Source organism: Poeciliopsis prolifica, unplaced genomic scaffold, assembly GCF_027474105.1.
Source record: "Poeciliopsis prolifica strain line A6 unplaced genomic scaffold, Auburn_PproV2 SCAFFOLD043, whole genome shotgun sequence".
NCBI classification, from domain to species: Eukaryota; Metazoa; Chordata; class Actinopteri; order Cyprinodontiformes; family Poeciliidae; genus Poeciliopsis; species Poeciliopsis prolifica.
This window is the reverse complement of record NW_026562418.1, coordinates 2,536,383-2,560,915: the sequence shown is the minus strand read 5'-3', so window position 1 is coordinate 2,560,915 and position 24,533 is coordinate 2,536,383. Positions and strand designations below refer to the sequence as shown.

General features: G+C 40.5%; 1 protein-coding gene across 1 annotated transcript; it reads left to right on the top strand.

The window, feature by feature from the left end:
* The first annotated feature begins 1,718 nt into the window (after positions 1-1,718).
* LOC129376294 (visinin-like protein 1) lies at positions 1,719-23,335 on the top strand. Its single transcript, XM_055055880.1, has 4 exons — positions 1,719-1,900; positions 16,607-16,782; positions 17,553-17,768; positions 17,856-23,335. The coding sequence occupies exons 2-4, from the start codon at positions 16,621-16,623 to the stop codon at positions 18,051-18,053; spliced, it is 576 nt and encodes a 191-aa protein (XP_054911855.1). The 5' UTR covers positions 1,719-1,900; positions 16,607-16,620; the 3' UTR covers positions 18,054-23,335.
* The last annotated feature ends 1,198 nt before the right edge of the window (positions 23,336-24,533 follow it).

The window sequence follows — 24,533 nt, the reverse complement described above, 5'->3', positions numbered from 1 at the left end:
GACAATGTTTCTATTACAAACATCCGCTGGAAAAGGACAAGTCCCTCTTGCACACATGCAAACAAAGAAAGTCACAGATTTCCATATTGCTCGTTGTCCCTTTTAATTTCTACCATCTGATATTTCATATTAGTGAGAGTTGGATGGGACTGTTTGCTGTGGCAGACCATCAAACTCTGTTGCAGAGGGATTTGTTGCTTACCTTGGACCGAAGGACACACACACTACCGGAGTGCTGCTGAAGCGTGATGGACATTGACCTTGTGCTGAAGGTTGCACCATTCCCAACGACAAGCTTTTACTAATCTTGGCCTGGTGCCAGCCCGTGGCCCAGTTTTTTCCTCCGTACATTTCTTCTCGTGTCAAACATCAAGATTTGTAGATTCCCCTCTTGTGTATTTCCTGTTTACCTTAGCGCCAATGTGTTTCGAATCTTGTCTTCAATATCCTTCTGTCTGCCCTTTGAATGAGATTATATATGAACGATGGCACGGAAAAAAGCTGCCTTCTACAAGAAGTGCGTGCATGTCACTTCAAGATCAGGAATATTCTCTTGTAAAATAATATTACTGTATAAGAATAAAGAATGCTGTGAAAAATATGACTTGTAATTTTTGCTTTTGAAATATATTTTAAAAAAGCATCAGGAAAAACCCGTGAAAATTGTGGATGTGGTGGATTGCGCATCACTAATGACGCTCAGAGATGAGTGGAATATTTTTCCTTCCCAGATTTCTTCTGGTTTTGTGTTAAATATCCAAGGTCATCAAATCAATTTGAATAAAAGACAAAATAGCCTCAAGTAATCAAATTAAATTCATCCAAGTAAATCAAGCTTGTTAAATTGCAATGGTAAATAAATGTGACTAAATTAAGTTGACAAACTGAATTTGGTTACATTTAGCAAATTAACTATATTTTTTAAGTTGGAGCTCCAATTTTTTTTCCCGTGGAGATCAGTCCGCTATATACTTACTTACGTCTTGCATACACATGGACAAATATGCATGTTTTTTGACACAAATGGAACCCCATACAGGTCCACCTCTTTTCCAGTCTTGTCTTCCATACCAGAACTTAAATCTCATTGAGCTGCCAGTTATTTTGTTGAAGGTGACCTTCATTCTCTAGTGAACACGTGTTAGTGCTAAAAAACCCCAAGAGAGGTTGCTAATTTGATCAGTTCTCCAAGAATAGTGGACACAAATCTCTCCACAGCAATGGTAGACCCTGAGAAGCAGTTATTGGTGCTTGGTTGCAGCCGTTCTTTACACAAACAATTATATGCTTTGAGGTGTATTTGCTCTTTCACATGGAGTCCAGTTGGTTTTAACCGTTTTCCTCCCCAAATTTAATAAATAAAATAATTTGAAAACATTTTTTTTTATTATTTAAAAAATATTTTCTCCGGGTATATTTGTCTGATTTTACAACTTCCTTAATTATTTGAACACTCGCGTGTGACGGAGTCAAATAAGAAGCAAAAATAAAAGTCGCAACATTTTCTCATTTTCTCAGCCTTCTGCTAGCTTCTTCTTCTTCACCCACTCTTTTCGGTCGCACGAGCTCACGGTCAACGACACAGCCGCGCGCACAGCTTGCTTCTTGATTGGCAAGCCGCCTCGTCCAATCGGGTGTAAGGGAGCCGCCTCTCGGCGGAGCGCCGGCCAACTGGCGCGCGCGGGAGGCGGGGCTTATGCAAATGTGTTGGCAAGGGAGACCCAGCGGTTCATTCATCTTCTTCCACGGAGAGAGAAGGAAAGAGAGAGCTGAGTGAACTCGGGAGTCTGCTTTACATGAGGGACGAACCGTTCGAGAGGAAAATACTGCCGTGACGTCGAGCCGGGAAGCACTTTCCTCGCGTCAGAAGGAGCTGAATTTTTCCCTCAAACACAACAGGGTAAGTGGAGGTCATTTCCCTCCCCTGCATCCTCTGTTCTCATGGTCTGCTTTCGCTGCGCGGTTATTGTAGAGCCACTGGGTGCGGGGAGAAACAGAAACAATGAACCAAATGAGTTTTATTCGTTAGCTGACAGAACAAGTGATAAAAGAGGAATAGTTTCTCTAAAGAACAGTCTTCTGTTACATTACGTATCTCTGCGAATGAGTCAGTTGGCGTCTCAGCTGTACTTGTTGAGCAGGTGAGCTCAGTGTTTTCCTGGAGGGCACTTTGAACTGACATTTTGGTGAGCACATCTACTTTCATTTAAAAAAGTAAATAAATAAAAGGTATTCTGCAGACCTGGTGACTCATATGTTTTTTTAATTATTTGTGTTTCATTTAAGAAGAAGCGTTTGTTTTTGCTAAATGCAAGATGTCCTTCATGCTGTGGGAGGAATGAAATAATAAACAGGAGGAGAACAGGAACACGTCTGCATCTAATCTGCTCGTGCAGAAGATAAATATGGTACGAGGATGTAAATGGGTGCCTGAGTAGCTGGTTATCTTAACATAATAGCTGCAGCAGGAATCAGGGTGCACGTCCTGCAGTCTGCGGTTGTAAATCCTGACGATTGTGCCTTTTAAATTCCTTCTTTTTTTCCTGCAGCCATGTCACGCTGCAACTAAAAGCCTGACTGTTTTTATTGGGATTTTATGTAGCAAAGCAGAGCAGGAAAGGATAGTGATGTATATTAATGTGGGACCTCAGTGGCTTCCTCTGCTTTTTTTTGTGTATGTGTGTGTGTGTGTGTGTGTGTGTGTGTGTGTGTGTGTGTATGTGTGTGTGTGTGTGTGTGTGTGTGTGTGTGTGTGTGTGTGTTTTACTTGCCTTGAATCACAAATTCTCTTAGTCTGCGTAACAATTGCCAGTACTGAGTTTGTGGAAGTAGGTCTGCTGTAATTTTTGTCTGATACGGTATGTAGGACAGCACTGCAGCTGCTTTATGGTTGTTATGCTTTCAGCTTTCAACTCAAGCTTTTCCTCAAGTGCTGCTGAGCAATTACAGTCCTGCATTTTGGAACCAACGGATGCCCGGCTACCGCTGATTTATTTTGGGGTCACAGCTTTGTGCTAAGAGGGCTAGCACTGTAATCATGACCCATTTTTTATTTTGTTATTTTTTTTAACCACATGCTTTTCATCTGCAAAAGTTTGTGACCCGCATAAATAAATTAATTTCATATTGCTGTGAGGTTTGACATTATAAACAGAACAACAAAACAAAACACACACACACAACCTTTAATTTCAGTACATTTGTTCAACGGGGGAAAATATATTTTGCTAGTGAAATATTAAAATAAAAAGCAAAAAAAGAAATGTAGTAAATAAATACACTTTTTGACATTGTTGTCCAGCTCATTAGCTAAAAGTTAAAAGAAATCTGCGTCCATCAACAGAGTGCCATGTCTCTACGACAACTGCTTGATGCCATCTATATGCAGTCTTGTTGTTTTGATGCCAAAAAACATCCTTTGTTGTACCACCACAAATGTGAACATAAAGAGCTTTTTTTAGACTGTAGGATTTTTACTAGAACCCTTTGCTTATGTCAGATGAGCGAGAGGCCTAGTCCACACATAGCTACACGTAACTATCATAAATGCAGGAAAACAAATATACTTCTATGCATTTTAGCCTGGCTTTCATCCACATGAAAAACTCTTAATATCACTTAGAACTAATATTTATAAATACTCAAACCAAATTGGAGATTTGAGAAAACTCTGTGTTTGTGTGGGAACATGGGAAAACAGAGATTTAATGCATTACAGTTGGTGACAATTCACCAATATGTTCATGTATTGCCTTTGATATGATTCCCAATCGGCATCGTCTGGTGCTTTACCAATTTTACATCCTGATAACATAATTGAAAGTAGTTCAGGCTACAAATGAACCTCCTGGGGTCAAGTTTAATCCCTAACAGGAAGTCGTGGTTGTTTTGAAGCAATCTGATTGGCTAGCATAGGCTGTAGCTTTGCACTACACTGCCTGCTATGGTTTAAAGCAATGTTCAGCGGTGTATTTGTGTGAGTTCATTAAACGTAAACTTCTCTGATGGTTTGGCGAACCGTGTCAGAGTACATGATTAAAAAGTACATTACATGACAACCCAATGGGCTTTGTCAAAAAACTGAAAGTAGGTTCTAATTGGGTATTTCAGCAGGATAACAATTAAGAAATATCAACACAAACATTATTGGAGGCAAAATTTAATTGACCATCACAGACCCCAGATTTACATTAAATCCTATATAAAATCTCCATGAAGTGTATTCTGAGAAGACGATAGGACCCAGCACTCTTGACCACTTAAAGGTATTGGAATAGACAAAGACTACACTTTATTTTGTTGTCAATAGCATATTATCTATTGGCGCAATCATACCAGCACTGTTTAGTCCGCTTTAATTAAAATCTAGTTTGTTTGCCTAGAAAGCCCAGTTCGTTTGGGGAGGTGTGAAAGCACAGTCAAATTCTGATGCGGACCAATGAAGTGAACACTAGTCTGCTTAAAAACTTGATTTGGAATTAAGTGGACTCTGGTGTGGTTCAAATTTCATATGTGGATGCAAGCAGACTCCAAATGCGGGAAGTGAACTATTGTGCAGAGCATTCTGGGTAAATAGAACCCAAACAAACACAAGAGTCGAGGCTTGAGAAATGGCTCTTGGTCTTTTACCAAAGACAAAAGAGAAATCCTACAACCACTAATTTCCAACACTACTTTGTGTTTGATTACATTTTGCGAAGAAAGAAGTTGTTTTAATGTCTTCTTTGGAGGTTTTTGTGTCGTTTTGTGCAGTAGCTCTTGGTGCAGCGCCACCACACCGAGGGGTTGAATAGGTTTTTATATTAGTTTGGATCATTTGACACAGTGCAGTGTGGCGACCAGATGTTGCAATTTTGGTCCCCAATAAAACCAAGTCTGCCAGACTATCAGGTGTGAAAACACTCGAGGTCTTCACTGAATAAATGATCAAACAAGAAAGACTTTAATCACTTCAGTGTTCAGAGATGTTCTTGTTGCTCCATTGCTATGTCCAACAGCGTGTGGAAAGAAGCTGCAGCTGACCGAGCAGCAGGTCAGTGAATGCTACTGTATCCACATCCTGGGAAGTTTGGAAAGAGTTATTGATCCATGCACAGTGCAATAATACCAACATAAAGCAACATGTTAACTGCTACTGCTATTCCCGTGTATGTGTGTGTGTGAGTGCGTACATGGGCGTGTATGCGTGTGTTTGTGTGTGTGTTTTTGAAGCGTTTTACAGCCTCACACGAAGGATGCTGTGTTCCTATAACACACTCGTTTTGTTTTGTTTTTCCTCTCCCCATGCATCATTTCCATCTTGGTAATAAGCCATGTAGCCAGGTGTACTGCTCATCTGTCTCATGGATCACCGGCTCTGTGTGTGCGCATTGTCCAATGTACGTCTTTGTGTTTGAAGCAGGGCGGCTTTCATGATGCACACACACCTCTTGACTGATTGATTCATCCATTCTTGACACATGCTTTATTACCCAGGAAGAGAGATGATTGAATATAGAGATGTGTGGTCGTTGTGTGTGTGTGTTTGCAAACGGGCTGATTGTGGTTGAGCACCAATAAAAGAATTCAGAGTGAGGGAGTTTTGTTGGATCATTGGTGGGTAACTGGTGAACGCTTACAGATGTTAAAACTCAAGGTCCTTCATTCAGCTGAAGATACCACACAGAAGCTGTGGTTGAAGGATGGTTAAACTAGCTTTTTCCTCAAACATACAGCATATGTGGAAATATTTGTGGCTGAATGATGTGGCATATCTTTCTAAAATATTAGAAAGACGTGCCCTCCAGGTGCACCGATAGATTGGTGATATTCCAAAAGTAAGAGAAATGGGACACGATTTATTTAATTTGAGGAGGTCAGCGATTGGCCTACACTTACACGATTAATCTAACTAATCAACCAACATTGTCTACCTCCATCAAGGTCTAGAAACCAACCACTGTCTCCTTTTGTTCTGTTGTTAGAGAGGGTTGATTGATAGACCTGCCAACCAGATAACGTCTGTGCGGTTAACAATAGTCACTTGTCAAGTTTGCAGCTTTGTCGTAACATTAATGACTTTTCAGACCAATGAAATTGGTATCGGCCAGGATTGGAATTGTAACGTCAGGCTTCCTAGAAATCGGTGACAAGCCAGAGAACTTCAATTGCTGCACCTCTACTTTTCACACTTGTCAGGGTGCATATACACTCTTTAACTGAACTTTAGCTCTGTTGCCTAGAAAGTTTGGTGTGACTGTGGAGATGTAAATCTGCAATCAAACTCTAATGCAGATCAAAAATGCAAACTCTGGTCTGCCAAAAAACTCAGGTCTTGGATAGATTGAAGTGAACTCTGGTGCAGTTCTAATGCATATGTGAACGGCAAGAAAGAGCGCTCCAAAAGCAAGAAGAGACTAATGAGCAGGAAATTCTGAGTACAGACAGCCAAAATAAATCAGTCCAGAGAGAGAAATGGCTCATGGTTTGTTGCATTTTGTGTAGAAGAAATGTGCACTCATGTCTTCTTCTGAGGTTTTCGTGTTGTTTCCTTCAGTAGTTCTTGGTGCAGTGCTACCAAAGGTGAGAAGGTGAACATGTTTTTCAAAGTGCAACACGGTGAGAAAGCGCCAGACTACCTGAAAATGCAACAAATGTTGCAGTTTTGGTCCCGATTGAACCGAGTCTACTGGATTATTAGGTGTGAAAACACACATGAACAAAATATCTGTCTATAGCACATAAAACATATAATCAATTGTCCCGGTTCCAAAGTTCATAACAGCTATTATGTACACACTAAAATCCTCTGAGTTAATACCAAGATGAGCTAATTTGGGTAATTTTGGCTGAAGGATTAGGTTTTCAGCCCTCAAAGTGATTAAAGTGACTAATATTCTGGCAAAATACCAGAATAACTCCCACATGTTGCTTTGTCAAGAGCTACAGACAAATGATTGAATTTAGTTTGCAAAATTTCTGCCTGGCTACATACACACTATAAAAGTCTTCCAGTCTATTTTACCTTTAAAACCAATTCTTTTTTGAAATCCTAAATGTTTACTACCTCAAAGCTACACAGGAAAAGTTTGTAGACAAAAAGATGGAAGCGCTAGAAGGCACCAATCAAAGTCCAGACTGAACTTATTTACAACTGACCACATGTGAGGACAGATATAAATTTTTTTGCTCTTTGATTTAATTCAAGATGACATTAAAATTGTCTTAAAAAGTCTTAAATTTGACTCGCTAAAACCTACAGATACCCTGTTTTCCCAAAAGGGTACTTGGAGTTAATACATTTTCTTGAGCGTAGGTTATCTAAGAGACAGTTTTGCTCCAGTGAACGTCAGTGTGTTTTAGGAACAGATATGTGCAGATTTGAGCAGGTTCTGCAGGTGTGTTAGGACTCAGCCAGAAAGGGAATCTGCTACAGTAATAGCAGTGAATAAAACCCTGGGGTGAATCAGTGATATTTTAAACGTAGAGTCTCCAGGAGACTGACTCATGAGGGCACGTTGCCGTTTTGTGCCCCTTGTTTCTCCCCTGGCTCAACATGCCGCTTCATCTTAAGTGAGCATTCGAACTGCACCGGAGGGAGCAGTGTTTCTATAGCGATGCATCCGTCCTGAATGAGTCTGCTGGGAGGTGTATGCAGATTAAGGTGATATAAAAACTAACAAGAACCATGCTAACACTTCATCCATTATTTTCTACTGATTTCCACTCATTCCAGTGCAGCTTATCTGCTGTTTCTCTACACTAAATCACAGTTGGCATAAACACAAAAAGGTCCTTCTTGTCTAGTTGGCAGGATTGCTTCGTGTACTAAAATTAGGCTGTGACTTTAACTGGTTGACATCATAGCTTATAAAGAAAAGCCAATGAAACGTGTGATTCAGGAAAATGATGATACCTCACCGCCCATTTGTGTTGTTATTCTTCAAATGATCTTTTTTACATTTTGACTCAAAACTTCGTCACATCTCTTAGACCAGAAGTGCCCAAAGTAAGTCCTGCGGGGGCCGGCAACCTGCGTGTTTCAGTTCTCTCCCTGGTTTAACACACCTGGATCAAATGATGGCTCATTGGAAGGAACAAGAAGAACACTGACATGCTGAAAAGGTCTGCTACCACCAGAGAGAGAACTAAAACGTGCGGGATGTTGGCCCTTTAGGACCGACTTTGGGCATCCCTGTCTTAGATGTTGATTTCAAAAAGTTTTTGTTCATCACAGTATTAAGATAAGATAAGATACAAACCTATTATAAGGGTCTAATGACAGGCTAGTCATGGTAGCTAGTACCTAGCTTGCTTTTTGAGTCCTTTTGGCCACTTTTTAAGCTTTTAGTCAAAGATTTTGCCAGTGTTAATGCTGATAGGACCATATTTTCCAAAAATTAATTACTTGAATCAAAATTAAAAATTACCGTACTTACGATCACATCTTTACAGCTGTAAACACAGGATCCCAGTATATTACTGGTTTTTAGGAAATACGACGCCTCTGCAATGATTTTTTTTCTTTTATGAGATTACATATTTAACCAGCAGTTGGCAGCAGAGTCCCCCAAAAAGTCAACTTTACCTTTAATAAATTATATTAGCTATCTTTATAGATAAATAAGGGCTACTATTGTGATATTGTGACAAAACTACTTGAAAATGCAAAATGCTCTGAAAGACATTTTACATTTATGTAAAATTAATTTTTCAAAGTAATTTTGAGCAGTTGTTTGGGTCCGACGTGTGAGTTTCTCTTTAGAGAAGGTTAACGTTTACATCCTGTTTGTTGTTACCTCTCTGGTAAACTAAATGGTTGTTTCACCGGCCTATTTAAGGAATGTGGGCTGCATTGAAATTCACAAATTTTGCAAGCCTGAACTGAGGAATTCCACACTGAACAGAGATTTGTTAAAGCACACTTTCTCATTTTTCTGGTATCTGCTCTAGTTGTGGAATTACAAAAAGGAAACATTGCGTTGCTTTTACGGCATTAAGAGCTCAATAGACTAAAAACAGGCACAAAAAACACAATATGTGGTTTAGATTGTTCTGCACTGATCCTTACTCTGTATAAAAGAAATTCAATACTAAAACAATATCAAAACACTATGAAATTCTCTTATGGCCTCACCTCATTCTCATGAACTCTGACATCCAGTATCGTTCTAGTTTGTGAGCTGGATGCATCGTCTCTCCCCTGGCAACTGGGGTTGTCAAAAAGAATCAATAGTCACATAATAATCAACACAAAACCTTTCGATCTATTTAGATATTCATTGGAGTCGAGGCCAATGCCTGCAGTGCCATCCACTCCAGTTGTTACACAACTTGGCACAGCTTGACTTCAGACCAGCAGCCTGCTGCTCTCTCACTGTCAGCTCAACACAGGAGCACTGGTTTTCATTAACGCCTAACTGCTCCACTGGTGCTGTGTTATTGTCACACTCTGCAGCTAGTCATACACTAAGACCCGTCTTAGAAAATCCTTCCTTCATTCAGAAGATTAAAACGGAGGACATTGGTTTAATACTTGCTCACCCTTTACATATGAATCAAAATCGTCCACAGATGTTAGGATTGAAATTACAAATCATCTTAGGAAAAAAGACTTATCATTCAGTTGAATGAGTGAGATAAGGATTTCGAAATGTCAACCGGATGTGGCCACTGGCGCAAACAAAGAAGATGACGACAGGAAGTGGTAGGAGGAGGATGGCGAGACGTGTTTTTTAACTTATCGCGTGACCAAACTTATTAGACTTTTTTTTATAAATACCGCAAAAGTGAAATTGTGTTTTTTCTACCTTAGCGGAATATTACTTTTGCGCACATTTGTAATACATGGTGTCCATTATTACTTCAGCGAACAGTGCGCTGCTACGAGTTTTCAGTTTGTCGAGTTTGATTCAAGGTTTACGCCTTTTAAATCACAAGTACAAAGCTCTCGGCGTGAAGCAGCAGAGCCGTGTAAATGTATTTTCCCTTCAGTCATCAGTATTTTGGTGTGAACTCGTATCACATCCATAAATCAGGCGGCTCGTTGTTGGCTGTGAGCCTCGGTCTCTGACGGATGGCGGTTTGTTTCTGTCAGTTCGCTGAGCTGCCCCAATAATGTTTTAGCTTACTGTTTATTCACATAACAATAAGCAGGCCCAGTTTTAGGGTTTCATTACTTCTTTTACCCTCTGTTTCACAAACCTTCACACACATACACACACCCACACACTGTACTTCACAGGGTAAAAGATAGCAGAGCTGGTTTTGGACTAGTGTGTTATCGATTGTCTCCATATCACGTCTGTTGTCCTTTTTCCACTCTGAAGAGACGACACAAACTCCGGCCTGCCCAGTCACCACTTCCCATTTTTGCGCTCATTCCAACTCAATCACAGCTTTTGCCAGCTAATCATTTTCCCTCGCAGAGACAGCAACACGTTTTTCCCTCTGGGACATGTTAACCCATCGTAGAGTGATAGTGTGCTCAACATTTTGGTCCTCCATCTAGTGGAAATTAGCAAATCCACACTGTATACTGTGTGAGATTACAGTTGAGAGGATCTTTGTAAAACATCACAGAGCTCTAATCTGAAATGTTTCATATTAACTGATTTATTCTTTCATTTCGATTTTTTCTGTCTGAGCATTTTTAAGATCGTATCAAAATTATATAGAAGGAGCCAAACTTTCTTAAAAACCATTGACAATAAAACCTTGTTGGTTTCTTATCATTGCTGCCCAGCTTTGTTTTTTTTTTCTCAAGCTTCCACTTATAATAGTTTATCCCTAGTGGTGAGCTCTAACTTTTTGGGGTTGGGAAGCCCCCTTACTAATACCCTAATGTTTAGTTCATTTCACAGATTTTCTATCAATTTCAAGTTGGGACTGGTAGGTCTCCTTCCAAACTGTAATATTACTTTCATTTAGACAAAACAAACGGGAAAGTGAAATAAGACTTTATGGTAATGAATAATTTTGTACTTGCATAAAAAAGAGAATCATTTTTAAAGCTGAATAATTAAAGTACACGCATTTGAATTATTAATACCATGTTTTATTATTCAACAATTCCTGTCAAGCTTTGGATTCTTTTCCATGTCGTCTTTTTCTGCTGCATTAGTTTCAGTACACTCTCAAACATAGATTTTGTTCATCTTGCTTTCAATCAGTAGAAGAGTTTAACTTAGAACTTGCGAGGTTAACTGGGGTGACCAGTGAAAACCATTCATTTTGGGTTCGACAGAGTGATTAAAATTCTGCATCCCACCAGAATTTTATCACCTGAAAAAACTCCTGATGGTGTTTGGTTCTCCACAACAATACTGAAACTGATGGAGGTGCAGAAAGATTATGAAGACAAGTTCCATTAGTTGTGAGAAAACGTCCAAACTTGCATTTGTGTGGATGAAAATGAAACATCGGAAAAGCCTTTTGATAAGGAGTAACATTTTTGGTTTTCCAAAATGGGGCATTACAGAAAAATAAAACAATATACGTGATTTTTTTGGAGGAAATTCCAGGTAAACCTCAAAAGGGGGAACTACTAACAGTTCAGCCAACCACAAAATTGAGTGTCAAGAACAATACTCCACAGTCACTATGGCTTTACAATGATTGGCTGTGAGAAACTAGGTGAACCGTGACATAATCAATGAACATTTTAATCAGTTGGGTTGTCTTTTGTCTGGTTACTTTGCCAATTTGCAGAGACGTCTACACAGTATCAGCAAATTAAACGAGATATTTCAGATGAAAAGCTTTTGTCTTGCAGTGCTGATAACGACCAGTTTCAAAACTCAGAAGAGGAAAATTTGCATAATTCTGAACAAATTTAGCGTCTTCTGAGGGAGTTCTTGTCAACACCTTACAGACTGTGAACTTTTCGTTTCATAAAAACTGTGTATTTAACAAGTCTAAGTTGTCAAAGGAGATTTTCAATAGATTTTTCTAGACAGTTGTCAAAAAAAAGACCTGACATATTCTCCTTACATAACCTCAGCGGAGAATAAAACTGGATTCCCCGTCTTCACATTTCTGTTTGCGTCGGTGTATACTTTATCTAGAAGCGACATTGACATGTACAGCGTGTGACAAAACATCCGTGCATCAAAATGCGAGTCTCAAGTTTTGTACTGTTGTCACGACACAACAGAAGGTATGATCTGCTTCGTCAAGCACTGAACATTTCTGATCACTGTCTCTCCGTCAAGGGAGACACTCCGGTGTGAACAGACACATCAGCACACATTAGATCAGAGCACTATGACACTGATTAAAGGTTTCACTTCCAGAACTGTCACAGAACAAACTCAGCCTTCTGTCCAGGCCATCCGTCTGAGTAAAAGTTTGTTGAAAAGACAGGAAAGATGACACTGTCTTCTGTCTGAACAGCATTTAGATGGATTTGGAAAGAGAAATGTGAACAGGCATCCAGACGAAGATCTATTATCGAGGTGTAACTGCATTTGAGAAAGTGATGGAGGTGATATTGAGTAAGACAGAGAGTCTGGAATAATGATTTGATTCGTACATTGCACTGTGATTAGACATACGCAGTTGTGCCAAGAAATATGTTTGATACCAGTTTGAGTAATTCAAGATTGGAAATTTACAGAAACCAAGTCCCAGATCAGTCCTTTATTCAATGACGTGTACATGCAATAAAATAATTTACAAAAAAAACACAAACAGTTTCAGAGAACATGTATTTCTAAATAAACGTACCATAACGGTGGACGTATTTGAAAATATCTGGTAGAAATGTGTTGCTTTGGGATGTACATGTACCAAACAACTGTAGCGCTGTTTTATACTTTTAACACTTGCAGAAGGCCTCCTATAACTGACTGTACAATGAAACATTCCTCAACTTTAAAAAGTGACAGAAACAAAGCAGAAAGGACTTCGAGCTAAAGACAAAGATATACAACTTCAGATATTTCACAGAGACATTAACTTGTGGAAAAGCCTTATGGAAGCTTTCTATAATAGCTTCAAAATGGCCATTGTAGCAGAAAGTACAATGGCCACTGTAAGAAAGGCTGGCAGTATGCAGAATGCAAAACCTTTTGCGAGGTAACGCTAAAGAAATAAGAATTTCCGTGCCCCCCAAGGGGCTCCATATAAAAGGGACTAGTAGGCTAGAAATCTGGCACTTTGCCTACTTATGAGGTGTGAACATTTTAATTTCTAAAAACTTGAGAAATGTTGGATTAAGAAAGCAACTTTTCTATTTAATGGCTTTGGCCATTCATTTCAAGTGCCAAGTTTCTTGTTATCTGTTGCAGCCGTCCAATGCAGAAATAAAAGTATTGGAGAATTGCAGAGCAGCTGTCCTGGTATTCAACACTTTGATTTCCACTTGTCTCCCGTTGAACGCATCCTTAAGTAATCCACGGTGCAGGCATTGCAACATGCTTCAGCCTCTTGCCCCGTCAGCTTCGTTTCCGTCAAGCTGGCCTGACAAACACATGCGTGGTGACACACATGAAGTCCCCCCCCATGCGTTTACAGCTTGGCTTTCCACACAGGGTTATACTCTCAGCGTGACGGCTGGAATGTCCATGAATTACGCTCCCTTCACACTCAACAAGAAACTCGTCTGTCTTCTCCTTCGGCAGTGCCAAACCGGACTGAGCTGGTATCCTGCTTGCATCTTCTGTTTCCAAAACACAAAACCTGCACCTTACCCTTTATTGTTTCCTGAAGTAGTTAGAGCGAGCATCATAATGAGCGTGCGTGTGTGAGTGTGTGTAGGTGTTTTTGACATGAATGGCATGTCAAAAACGTCATTCCGCACAGCAGCAACAGCATAGTGTCGAGTCAATCGCTGGTTTTAGTGAGCAGCACTCTCACAGCTTTACATTTCACATAAGAGATAAAGGATAAAGAATCATGAGGCTCCATCATTTTCATGTTATTTGTAAGTGCTTGTTCTGTTAAAATCAGTTAACAAAAGGGTACGATGAGACTGTCGTGTGTGTAGAAGATCCAGAAGACACAATCCAGCAGAAGGAAATACAGCTGATGTTTAATTGAAAGAATCTGAATAGTTAAGGTTAGAGTCGACATCCATGTGTTGTTCAGTTTTTCTATGCCTTTTTTCCCCTCTCACTGCTTGGCATGCTCTCCATGTGCACACCTTCACCTTTTTGTTTGCACTCTGATGAGCTCTAGCTCCTCCAGGGCAGCTGAAGCGATATGCTGAAGAAGGCTGTTCATCTGGCTTGTCAAAGCTTCACCTCAGCTGGCCCAATGAGATCGGGCCATGATGGTTATCGCTGCATAAACCCTGACACCAGAGAGTCAGGCCTCACTAAGACGAGCTGTCAGAAAGTCGACGACTCTACTGGGGAAGGGGTTTAGTGGATTAAAAGGTTGCTTGTTCTGCTAATGAGAACAACCCTTCAGAATGACTTTCCGGATATAATTGGTCTGATATGATGGGCTTTACTTCCTCAAAAAGTTCTATTTCCTTTTTTTCCACAAATAGAGACAAACAATTTTGTAACAAAAGGCTTAAAACCACTTTAGAAGTGTTCACACTTCACCAACTCTCGTGCATTCACACCCGCTTTTACCCAACTGTAATTCATTTGCCTGGTCTTGGTCTTTTGCTAAAGACAAAAGAGAAATACTACAACCACTGAGATCTGATGCCACTGCATTTTTGTTTACATTTCGTGAAGAAGGAAGTTGCACTCAGTGTCTTCTTCTGATGTTGACGTGTTGTTTGCTTCAGTTTGGTGTTGTTTGGTGCAGCACCACAATAGGCGAAGAGGGGAACAGAACTGTTTCAGTCACAGGGACTGACTCATTGGATACAGTGAGGTGTGAAAGTGAATCGCACCAACTGAGAATCTAACAAATGTTGGTCCCCAACTGAACCGAGTCTACTGGACTACCGGGTGTGAAAACACACATACTGTATTTATTTGGACTTTTATGGGGTCTACGAAGAAAATGTACTTCCTGGGAAGCTAAAGACAAATGACTCATTTCTTTTACAAATAAAAATGTAAAAAATATTATTTGTTGTGCATTTGTGATTAGTAGGGGTGTACTGAAAAGTGATTGAGCCTAAATATTTTGCATAAATACAAAATATTTGGTCTCCAGTGACAACAGATGGATCCACAAAGTAGTGACAAATTAGTCCAGTTTTTTTTTTAGTTATTTTTTGTTTGTTTTTATTAAGCATCAATAATTGGAAATTGTCAAGATAATTCAAAATTCTTCGCAGGAATATTTTGTGATAATAACAAACAAAGCAAAATGCAAAAACAACTACAAAAAAAAGCCTGTTCCGACTCCTACTCCTGTCTTTGGGAGCCACAGAATTCGTGTCTTTGACAACACAAAATATGAGAAGAATCAAGGTGAATATGATGTGTGTGTGAGTGAGTTCCTCAGACAACACACTCACACACAAGTCAGTGCCTTCATGATGGACTTCTGCCCTGCACACGCATTTACATGTGCAAATCTATGAGAGCGCTAGTTAAACTTTGAATTTAGAGACTCATTAGGAGTTTAGCAGTGGGCATTTTATGACCTGAGTTAATTTATTTTATTGCTTGTTTCTTGAAATGGTGTGTATGTAACGCCTTTGGTAAGCTCTTGACTTGAAATCCAGACACACACACCTGGAAGAAATCAGAACTGACCTTTGCCGCATTTTTCTTTTCTCCAACAGCTTTTACCGTTTTACTGCTAATATTCCTCCCATCAATATCTTTTATGACTCTGCTTCTAAGCTAATGCGTCCCCCAAGTGTCTTTGACTTGTTTCGGGAATGCAACTCTTCAAAAATAATAGCACAGTTCACAGGGATTTAGGGCTCAGCTGCCTCCCTCTCCATTACTCATTGCACGTTTAGTGCGACAGGATGATGCTTCTGCCAGAAAACTGCCCTGACAGAAAACTGCCCTGACACCGTCAGGACTTGTGGCCGCCCGGCACTGCGCCGTCGGCTGTGTCCTGTGTCAGAGTGCGAAAACGGCTCCATGAGTCACGGATGGCATCACGAAGGTGCTGCAGTGGCCATCAGCATGTGGGGTTATGTGTGTGGCGTCAGTGGCTAATGGGCCGTTTTATGAGCCAAGCTGAAGCGATGACATCACAGGCCTCACTAACACAGCGAGAGGTCAGAGTCGTCATTCTGAGGAACGGACAGTTGCAGCAGATTTCGAAGCCCTCTGTCTTCCAGCTTTAACTCGCTAACTTTCTTCTATTTTTACTCTTTCATGTATCTGATGTTACTCATAATTATGTTGTCAATGTCTCAGTGTTAAACTGCAGATTTTTTTTAGATGTTCACTCATTTTAGTCATTAATAAAGAGAAGAAATATGTTATTTTAAACTCATAATTAGACTGAAATCCACTTGGAAGATGAAAGTCGGCAAATATTCTGACACCCACAGCCTGATGAAAATGTTGCAGACCTGCTCTGGCTGCACCTGTTAACAAATAATTATGTTCTCATTATGTTTGTCATCCTCATGAAGCCTGTGCAGTTCAACAACACAGGGCTGCCGCCGCCGCTGCCGCTGTTGTTGTTTTGTCTAGCGGCCCCTCACCTGCATACTCAACCGGTCTCGCTCTGTTTCTGCTTTCCCACCCAGAGAGGTGAGGCATCATGGGGAAACACAACAGCAAGCTGGCACCGGAGGTCCTGGACGACCTGACCAAGAGCACGGAGTTCAACGAGGCAGAGCTCAAGCAGTGGTACAAAGGCTTCCTCAAAGACTGCCCCTCGGGCATTCTCAACCTGGAGGAGTTCCAGCAACTCTACGTTAAGGTGAGAGCCGGGAGAAAACACGAGGTGAAGGAGAAGAAGACATGCTAATTGATTCTGCCTTAATAAGGACGGCTGGGTTTCACTGGAACTCTAACTAATAGCACTCTTAGAGCTAATCACTTTTGTTCTCTTAGTTGATTATAATAGATTTATAACTACTGAGTTATTGTATTTATTGTAGATCTCGTCTAGCTAGCTGCCAGAACTGCTATTACTTTACACTAGACACTGCCTGCATTTGGAATGCTCTTCGGGGAAAAGTTCCAAGACACCTTTGCTGTGCTGTAGTTGTCATGACAGGCCCCTATGTGGCACTGTGATCTAAGCATGTAATCAAAACATGGATATACTTTTGATCCTTGGCTTTCACCTCACTAGCTTTCAGCTCATTTAAAAAACAGTAACCTGTCTCAGTCTCTGAAAAACCAAGTGGTCATGTAACTCAGGGTATCTGCAGGTTTCAGCAAGTCAAATTGAAGACTTTTCAAGACCTTTTTTCATGGCACATTAAATTCAATTTAAGGCCAAATATTTAAAGAAATATAAATATTGGGGATCCGAGTGTGTTACAGTTAATCATAGTAAAAACAATGACAATGTGACTAAAGAGATATTTCTGCCAATAGCTTCTGTGTGATAGAATTTGCCATCCAGTAAGATTTACAGACATTTTTGACCAACATGTTATGGCCAAAGACGGCATCAAGGTTCTTCGCAGTACAATTGTTATGATTTGTCTTTCAGCTTTTCTCTTTGGTTTCTCTCTTCAGTTTTTTCCGTACGGTGACGCATCAAAATTCGCCCAGCACGCCTTCCGCACGTTTGACAAGAATGGCGACGGAACCATCGACTTCAGGGAGTTCATCTGCGCTCTGTCCATCACCTCCAGGGGAAGCTTTGAACAGAAACTCAACTGGGCCTTCAACATGTACGACCTGGACGGAGACGGAAAGATCACACGCATGGAGATGCTGGAGATCATCGAGGTGTGTGATTGTATGTGGGCTACCTACAAAGAAAGCTTAAGGTTGCTTCTAAAAAAACAGCTTCTTCCCTTTTACCCTCTGCTGCAGGCCATCTACAAGATGGTTGGCACGGTCATCATGATGCGCATGAACGAGGATGGGCTGACGCCTCAGCAGCGCGTCGACAAGATCTTCTCCAAGATGGACAAGGACCACAACGACGAGATCACCCTGGAGGAGTTCAAAGAGGCGGCCAAGTCCGACCCTTCCATCGTCTTACTTCTGCAGTGTGACATGCAGAAGTAGAAGGGGAGGGGAAGGGCAAGAAAAGAAGGGAGTGAAGGGATGAGGGGGTGAACTGAAGCTAGGGAAGTTAGGAGGTCGAGAAACGACAGGGAGGGATGCAGTCCTACAGGAGGAGGAGGAAGAGGCATTGACGATTGATTGACGCCATTCCATTTATTCCCCACTCTGCGTTACTCTAGACGGGAGGCTTGACAAATTCAGTCAGATGGTTTGTGAAAAGTGGAATTCCCTCCTGCTGCATTTGGTGCATAGCAGAGCAGCATGGTGTTACTCGTGCTTTCGCACTGTATTGGGCGTGAGATCACAAGGCTGCGGGGTAACAGCAGTGTTGAGATCAGCTATCTGACAGAGAGTGCTATTTTATATTCATGGAATAACAGACATTTTATCTTATTATTGCCTTCAGTACTGAAGACTGGAGGTACAGTATACACACTGGTTTGGTCAGACCATGCCAGCACTGGTTTAGATTTTTCCCTAGCCAAGTTCCCAGCTGCTTCCAGGGAGAGTTTTTCTGGCAGATTATGACTAGATGTCCACCAGCTAAACACCAGGCTGGCAGCTGATGAAACGTGTCACCCGGCTGCCTCCAGCGGCATGGCCAGGCATACTGATGTGCTCCTCAGTCACTTCTTAGCTGCGCCCACAGCTTTGATAACAAAAATCAATATTTTGTCAAAGGAGTTTGTAATCTGGTTAATGCCGAGACTTGTTCTGCTTGTGACGCAACCCAAGCTTTTGTTCTTCAGTCTCTCTGATCTGCAAAATGTATGTCGAACCCTGCAAACCCCGCAGTCTTTCGTCAGTAAAACCACTTGTTTGAGCAACAAGAGGAGGCACTTGACCATCTCGGCGCGGGAATAATCACAGTTGTAATTATAGATCTTATGACAGAATGGTATTTCTGAGAAAGGCCAAACCTGCTACGGTGATTCACCGTTGTTTCACATTAAATAGCCGTCTCTCCTCTTCCTCTGCCTGCGTCCTGCTGCTGCCCCGTTTTTTTTCTTTCTTCCTCCCTAAATGTCAGAGAGGAAGCGCTTTGATAATAGGTAAAGGGAGAGGAACTTTGCTCAGATCTACAATCGATGAGAAACGGAGCAAAGGGTTGAAGAGGTAGCTCAGGCGTTGTGTGTCATCTGCGGTAAGCTAGATGAACGAAAAAAACAGGATGATTTAGCTACATATTTGCATTAAACACTCAGAAATACACAAAAAAAACAACTGGTGACCGTTTACCCAAGATCCACATCAACCTAGAATAGACAATCTCAGAGATGTATGGTTATACCAGTCTGACTCTACTTTAAAGTTGGCCTTCCTACGCAGGATTATAGTTTTAGCAATGACATCGGAGGAAGTAAACAAAGTCGTTCAGTCAGTGTTTGCCACACTTCCACATATTGAACAATTAAAGTCACCGCAAGAGGAATGTTTAAGACATTTTATTGCTGACAATGTCTTGGCCCCACTCCTCATGGGGTTGCTTGCAGAGCATGCAACTTCCAGTTTGCTTCATTGAACTGGCACCTTCCAAACATTAGTGATTGGGTAAAATGGGATCCAGTCGTTTAAAACATCAACTGAATCCACACCTGCAGAAAGCAATCGTTTGTTAATAGCCAAGGGTTCAGACCCCTCCAAGTGTCTACATGCCACTCGCCAATGACATTTTGGATGCTGCAGTATGTGCAGTGCGACTGGTAGGATGTCCCAGAAAGACACACTTTTGTTCCTGACTTGACTCATACAGTTTCATGAGTCAAGTCTCTTGTTCTAATTGGAAGCATTCTAATAAGGTTGGAGCTCCCCCACATAACACCACCAGGCAAGAAGGCAAAGCATTCTTTAAAGTTCTTGCTCTATCAACATCGAAATAAAATGAAAACATAAACTTAGCATGTCCACACAGTTGGGGGTGCAATCACACACATAGCACAAATAAAAGACATGAGGAAGTTGAGTTTCATCATGGTCTCATACCAGTTATTTTATATGGGTGGTTTGTTGGTTTGTCTTGAAGACTGGGAATTACAGTTGTCTGTAAGTAATGTAAAAACCTGATTATGTCAGCGAGAATGTATCAGAGATATCCATGGTAAACACTACATTTGTGTCCAAAGTAAAGACGATGATCTCCTCCTCCACTGCAGACGCTCCCTCCCTGGTCGTTCAGAAAGAGCCTCTACATGTACATTATTATAATACGAGTGTAATCGTATTTATGAATATAAACAAATATAAGATGTAAATGTACGGATAGTGTAGACCTGATTTCATTTTACAACACTGCTATTGAGAGAGAAAGAGTGCATCTGTCTGTGTCTGAGTAATACTGAACCGACATCAGAGCTCTGTGTGTGTGTATGCGCGTGTGTGCGCCCGCGCGCCTGTTTGTGTGTGCGCATTTAGGGGGTTACTGTTTGAGTGTTCAGTGTTTTGTATTTGTATCATTTGTGTAACAAGAGATGCCTCAGTCTAGTTTCACTTTGTAACAATGTGAATGTGACCTCCACTCTGAAGCACTGAGTATTATTACCCTAACATGTTTGCTTTTGTGATCTGCTGGTATACATGATGTACAATCTGCCCCATGAAGCAGCTTACTGTCGCAGTGCTACAAGTGCTAAGCTTATACAATGGTTAGCTTGCCCCAAACAGCAGAGCTGACAAGTTTGTTATCTAGCTTGGAGGAGATGGAAGTGATAAAGAAGCAGTGCTGTGTCACAGTGCCACCTAGTGGTTGGAAGAAAATTGTCACGTCTGGAAACAGTTCAGTTGCTGCATGTTCCCTGTTTCAGTACATGATAAACCGCCTTGGAGATCAAGGTGAGGAGACTGTCTTACAGAACTAACAGCCATATTTATTCCCCTTAAAATTACGGTATGAACAATTTACATGGTTAATGTTGGTAAAATAAGGCCCAATGTGAAAAAAATGTAAAGCTACATATTTGGGGGGGGGAAATGTAATTGACTTAACATTTTTTAATTTTTGCATGAAAAAGGCTGAAAAAAAGTCAAACTCATTGGCCAATTTTTCAGCATTACCTTCTAATCAAATTAAGAAAAAGCGACTCAGAGAAATCTTTGTCAACTAAACTACAACCCCTTTTAACGTTACGACTGATTTAAGGCTCTATTGTGGTTTTAGCGGTTACAGAGAGCATCTGTCAACAGCAGGCGATTCTTCTAACTATCCAAACAGAAAAATTGTTGGCTTCATCTAAGTGTTTATGGAGGTTGGACTGAAGCATCTTCAATTTACCTACTTGGTAAGCTAAAAGTTTACTTAAGATACGTTTTATTTCCTGGCATTTAGCGAGGTGTGATTTACACCAGGATGCTGTTAGTTGTTTACACAAAAGTTTTCCCACTTTAGAACCATTTGTAAATTAGTGAGCAGTTTTTCTTTCTTTTTTTTTGTTAAGCAATAACCTCACATTCCCATCAAATCTTATTCCTCTCTGCTTTGTGTATTTTTTGTGGCAGGAGCACAGCACCACATGTAGGCCTGGCAACATTTAGGATTATTATTTGTTATTCACGCGTGAAAAAACAAAAGAAAAGAAAAAAGAGACACTTCTAGAAATTACGCCGTGTTTGCGAGGGACTTCTAAGAATGACATTTTCTAGGAAAGAAAAACAGTTTTTATGGTTATTAGGTATTTAGATAAATATTTCTTTAAAAATCAGACAGCTTAATTTATTATCCTACTTAGTTTTCTCTTACCAAAATTTCAAATCCCTGTTCAGATCAGTTGAGTTGCATATTAACATTTTCAGGACAGTTTTGAGTACCGCAGATGTGTATACAACGATAACCAGAAGTGCAAATTTACAGTACAGTTTTAAGGTATTTGTTAGAAGCAGTCAGTACTCGATGTGTGTTGTACATCAGTTCAAATCCAGATTAGGTGGCGTGGAGGCTAAAGTTAATGGGCTAATCTGAGAGGAGCCAAGTCCCAGGCTGACTTTCACCTTCAAGATAAAACCGTAGTCTCAAAAACATCAAGAATGTTTATGTGAATGCTTTTTACGAGCATTTAAATTATCAACAGATTTGCTTTAACTGGAATTTACAAAACAAATATGATCATTTGTGCAGAAAGTGGAGGTTGGAGGCTGTGCACCACCAATAATCTTCTGGGGAAACGTATACTGAGAACAGAAGATATTCATTTTCATATTTAAAAAAATAAATAAAATGGCATCAGCTACTATTGTAATATTTAGCATTTTGTTTCTTTACTTTTATCTCAGAAAGTTATTCTGTCCGAAAATGCTAGCAAGAATCAAACAAAGCAAAATAACTGATGGCGCACTGCCTTCCACCTACGTTTTCCATTAAATAATCATTGCTACTGTAATCAAAAGACAAACATGGAGATAGTTTAAAGGCTCTGTTAATACTAAACACATGAGCATGACAGTGTCACTCGAAGCATGATATAATTGCTGCTTTCGCTTTTGTCTGCTAATACACCTGCCTGTATTATTCGTTTATACAATTTACCTTCGCATTAAATATTCTAGGAAACCGATCTGGCCGACAAACTAAGATGAACTCAGCGACTGAGGTGGTGTTATTGTTTTCTGGTCCCTCTGCCTTGCCGCCTCCCTTTGTGCTGTTTTGACTTCCGACATCATTGCTATGTGATGTTACATCACTAATTGTGATGTAACATCACGGTTAGTCATCCAATTTCACATGTGCCGGTTTGCTGTAAAACGCTCTGATTGGAACAGACCGGACAGATCTACAATGTTTCTGTCTTCGCTCTGTTGTATTGATTAGGCTTCATCCATTCTAATTAAGATGTGTGTACACACACACACACACACACACACAGCTGCAGTTCATGTGGCAGTTTTCATTTGACTAATGTTCAGAATGTTGGTGAGAAAAGTCCACCTCTCGTGTGCCAACGATGGGAGAGGGATTGACCGACTGTGTGGAGCTTATTGTGAATTGCTGATGTACTTGTTACATGTGATGCGGTTCTAAACGGGCACCTTAACCTCTGTGACATGAATACCAACATAGGTTGTTATTTTTTTTTGGTTTTTTTAACTTTTCTTCTTAGCAGGGAATCATGTCCGCGCTGTTGTTCAATATGACTATACTCTTCAACCTCTCTATGATGTTTATGTAAATCTGTCTGTGTGTCCTTTTCACTTTTATTTTGAAATTTTATTAGAGTCCTAGAACAACAAGAACAAAAAAAAAAAAACATTGTAATTATTTTTGTTACATAGAATAAAACAAATGTCAAGAGTGACGTGTGTTTTCCTCTCGTTGAGTGTCGGTGCTCCGAGGCACGCGCGCAGGAACCGACTCAGAGCTAGCATGAGTCACCCCGTCGCGTCGCGCGGCGTGGCGTGTGCGGAGGCTTTCTTCTCGGTTGTCCCGGACGGGTTCGGCTCGCGACTTCGGTGCCTTTAGCCCATAGGCGTAACCCCATGTCCTGCAAGGTTTCTTTCTTTCTTTACGTGGCTGCATCTACGCAACTCGGCAACAGCTGCACGTTGAAAGCATTAACAGCCAGGTAAATTAATGCTTAAAAAAAACAACTCTTATGTGAAACGTAAACGGCTGCAAGTCCGTCACGTGACTCGGTGTGCGCCACACGAGCTAATGCTTCACAACGAGTCGGAAATATCGGCTGTCGGAGAAAATGACGCGCAACCGAGCAGAGAGTCTGAGAAGAAGACAAAAAGTTTTTGATGTTCATTGTCAACACTACGACAGCAAGATGACGGGGTCCAAGGGCATCGCATTTCACAAGCAAGTGAAAAGCTTTAATTCCAAAAACATGGAAAGTGGGAGAGTGGTCGGTTGGCTATGCTAGCTCAGCTTAGCATGTACTCTTGCTGCGCACTTCCTCACAAAACTGAAGAAGTGCAGGTGTTTCAGTTAGCGATCGCCAAATAGGATGAAATGTTTCATGAAGCATTATAGCGGTCAAAGTTTGTTCAATTTTAAATCACGGCTCCTATTAAGTAAAATTGAATTATGGGTCACAGAAGTTACTTATTACTGCTTTTGAAATGTTCAATAGCATTTTGATTATTACAGAATCTCAAGTTGTTTATGTTTTTTAGCACCTGATAAAATCAGACATTAAACAGCAACTGTGTGACAGTTCTTAAAAAAATATGACTGAATTGTGAAACTGTTTTCAACTATCTGGGCCCAACAGCTTTCAGCAAATACACAGACTCGTTCCATATATTAGAATATGACTGATTCCTGTTTGATGGCAATCCCATCACCAAGTGGAAGGCATCATGTTGATTAAATAGATTACATATGTTTTAACATATTTATATTTTGTAGTATGTTTAATACTTGCTAAAAGATCATTTTAGAAAAGTGATATTTATTTGACAAGCCTGATCAGGACGTATATCCTGATTTATTGAATAAGACTGGCATTCACATGTAACGTTTGGCTTTATTCTTAGCACTAGAAAAGA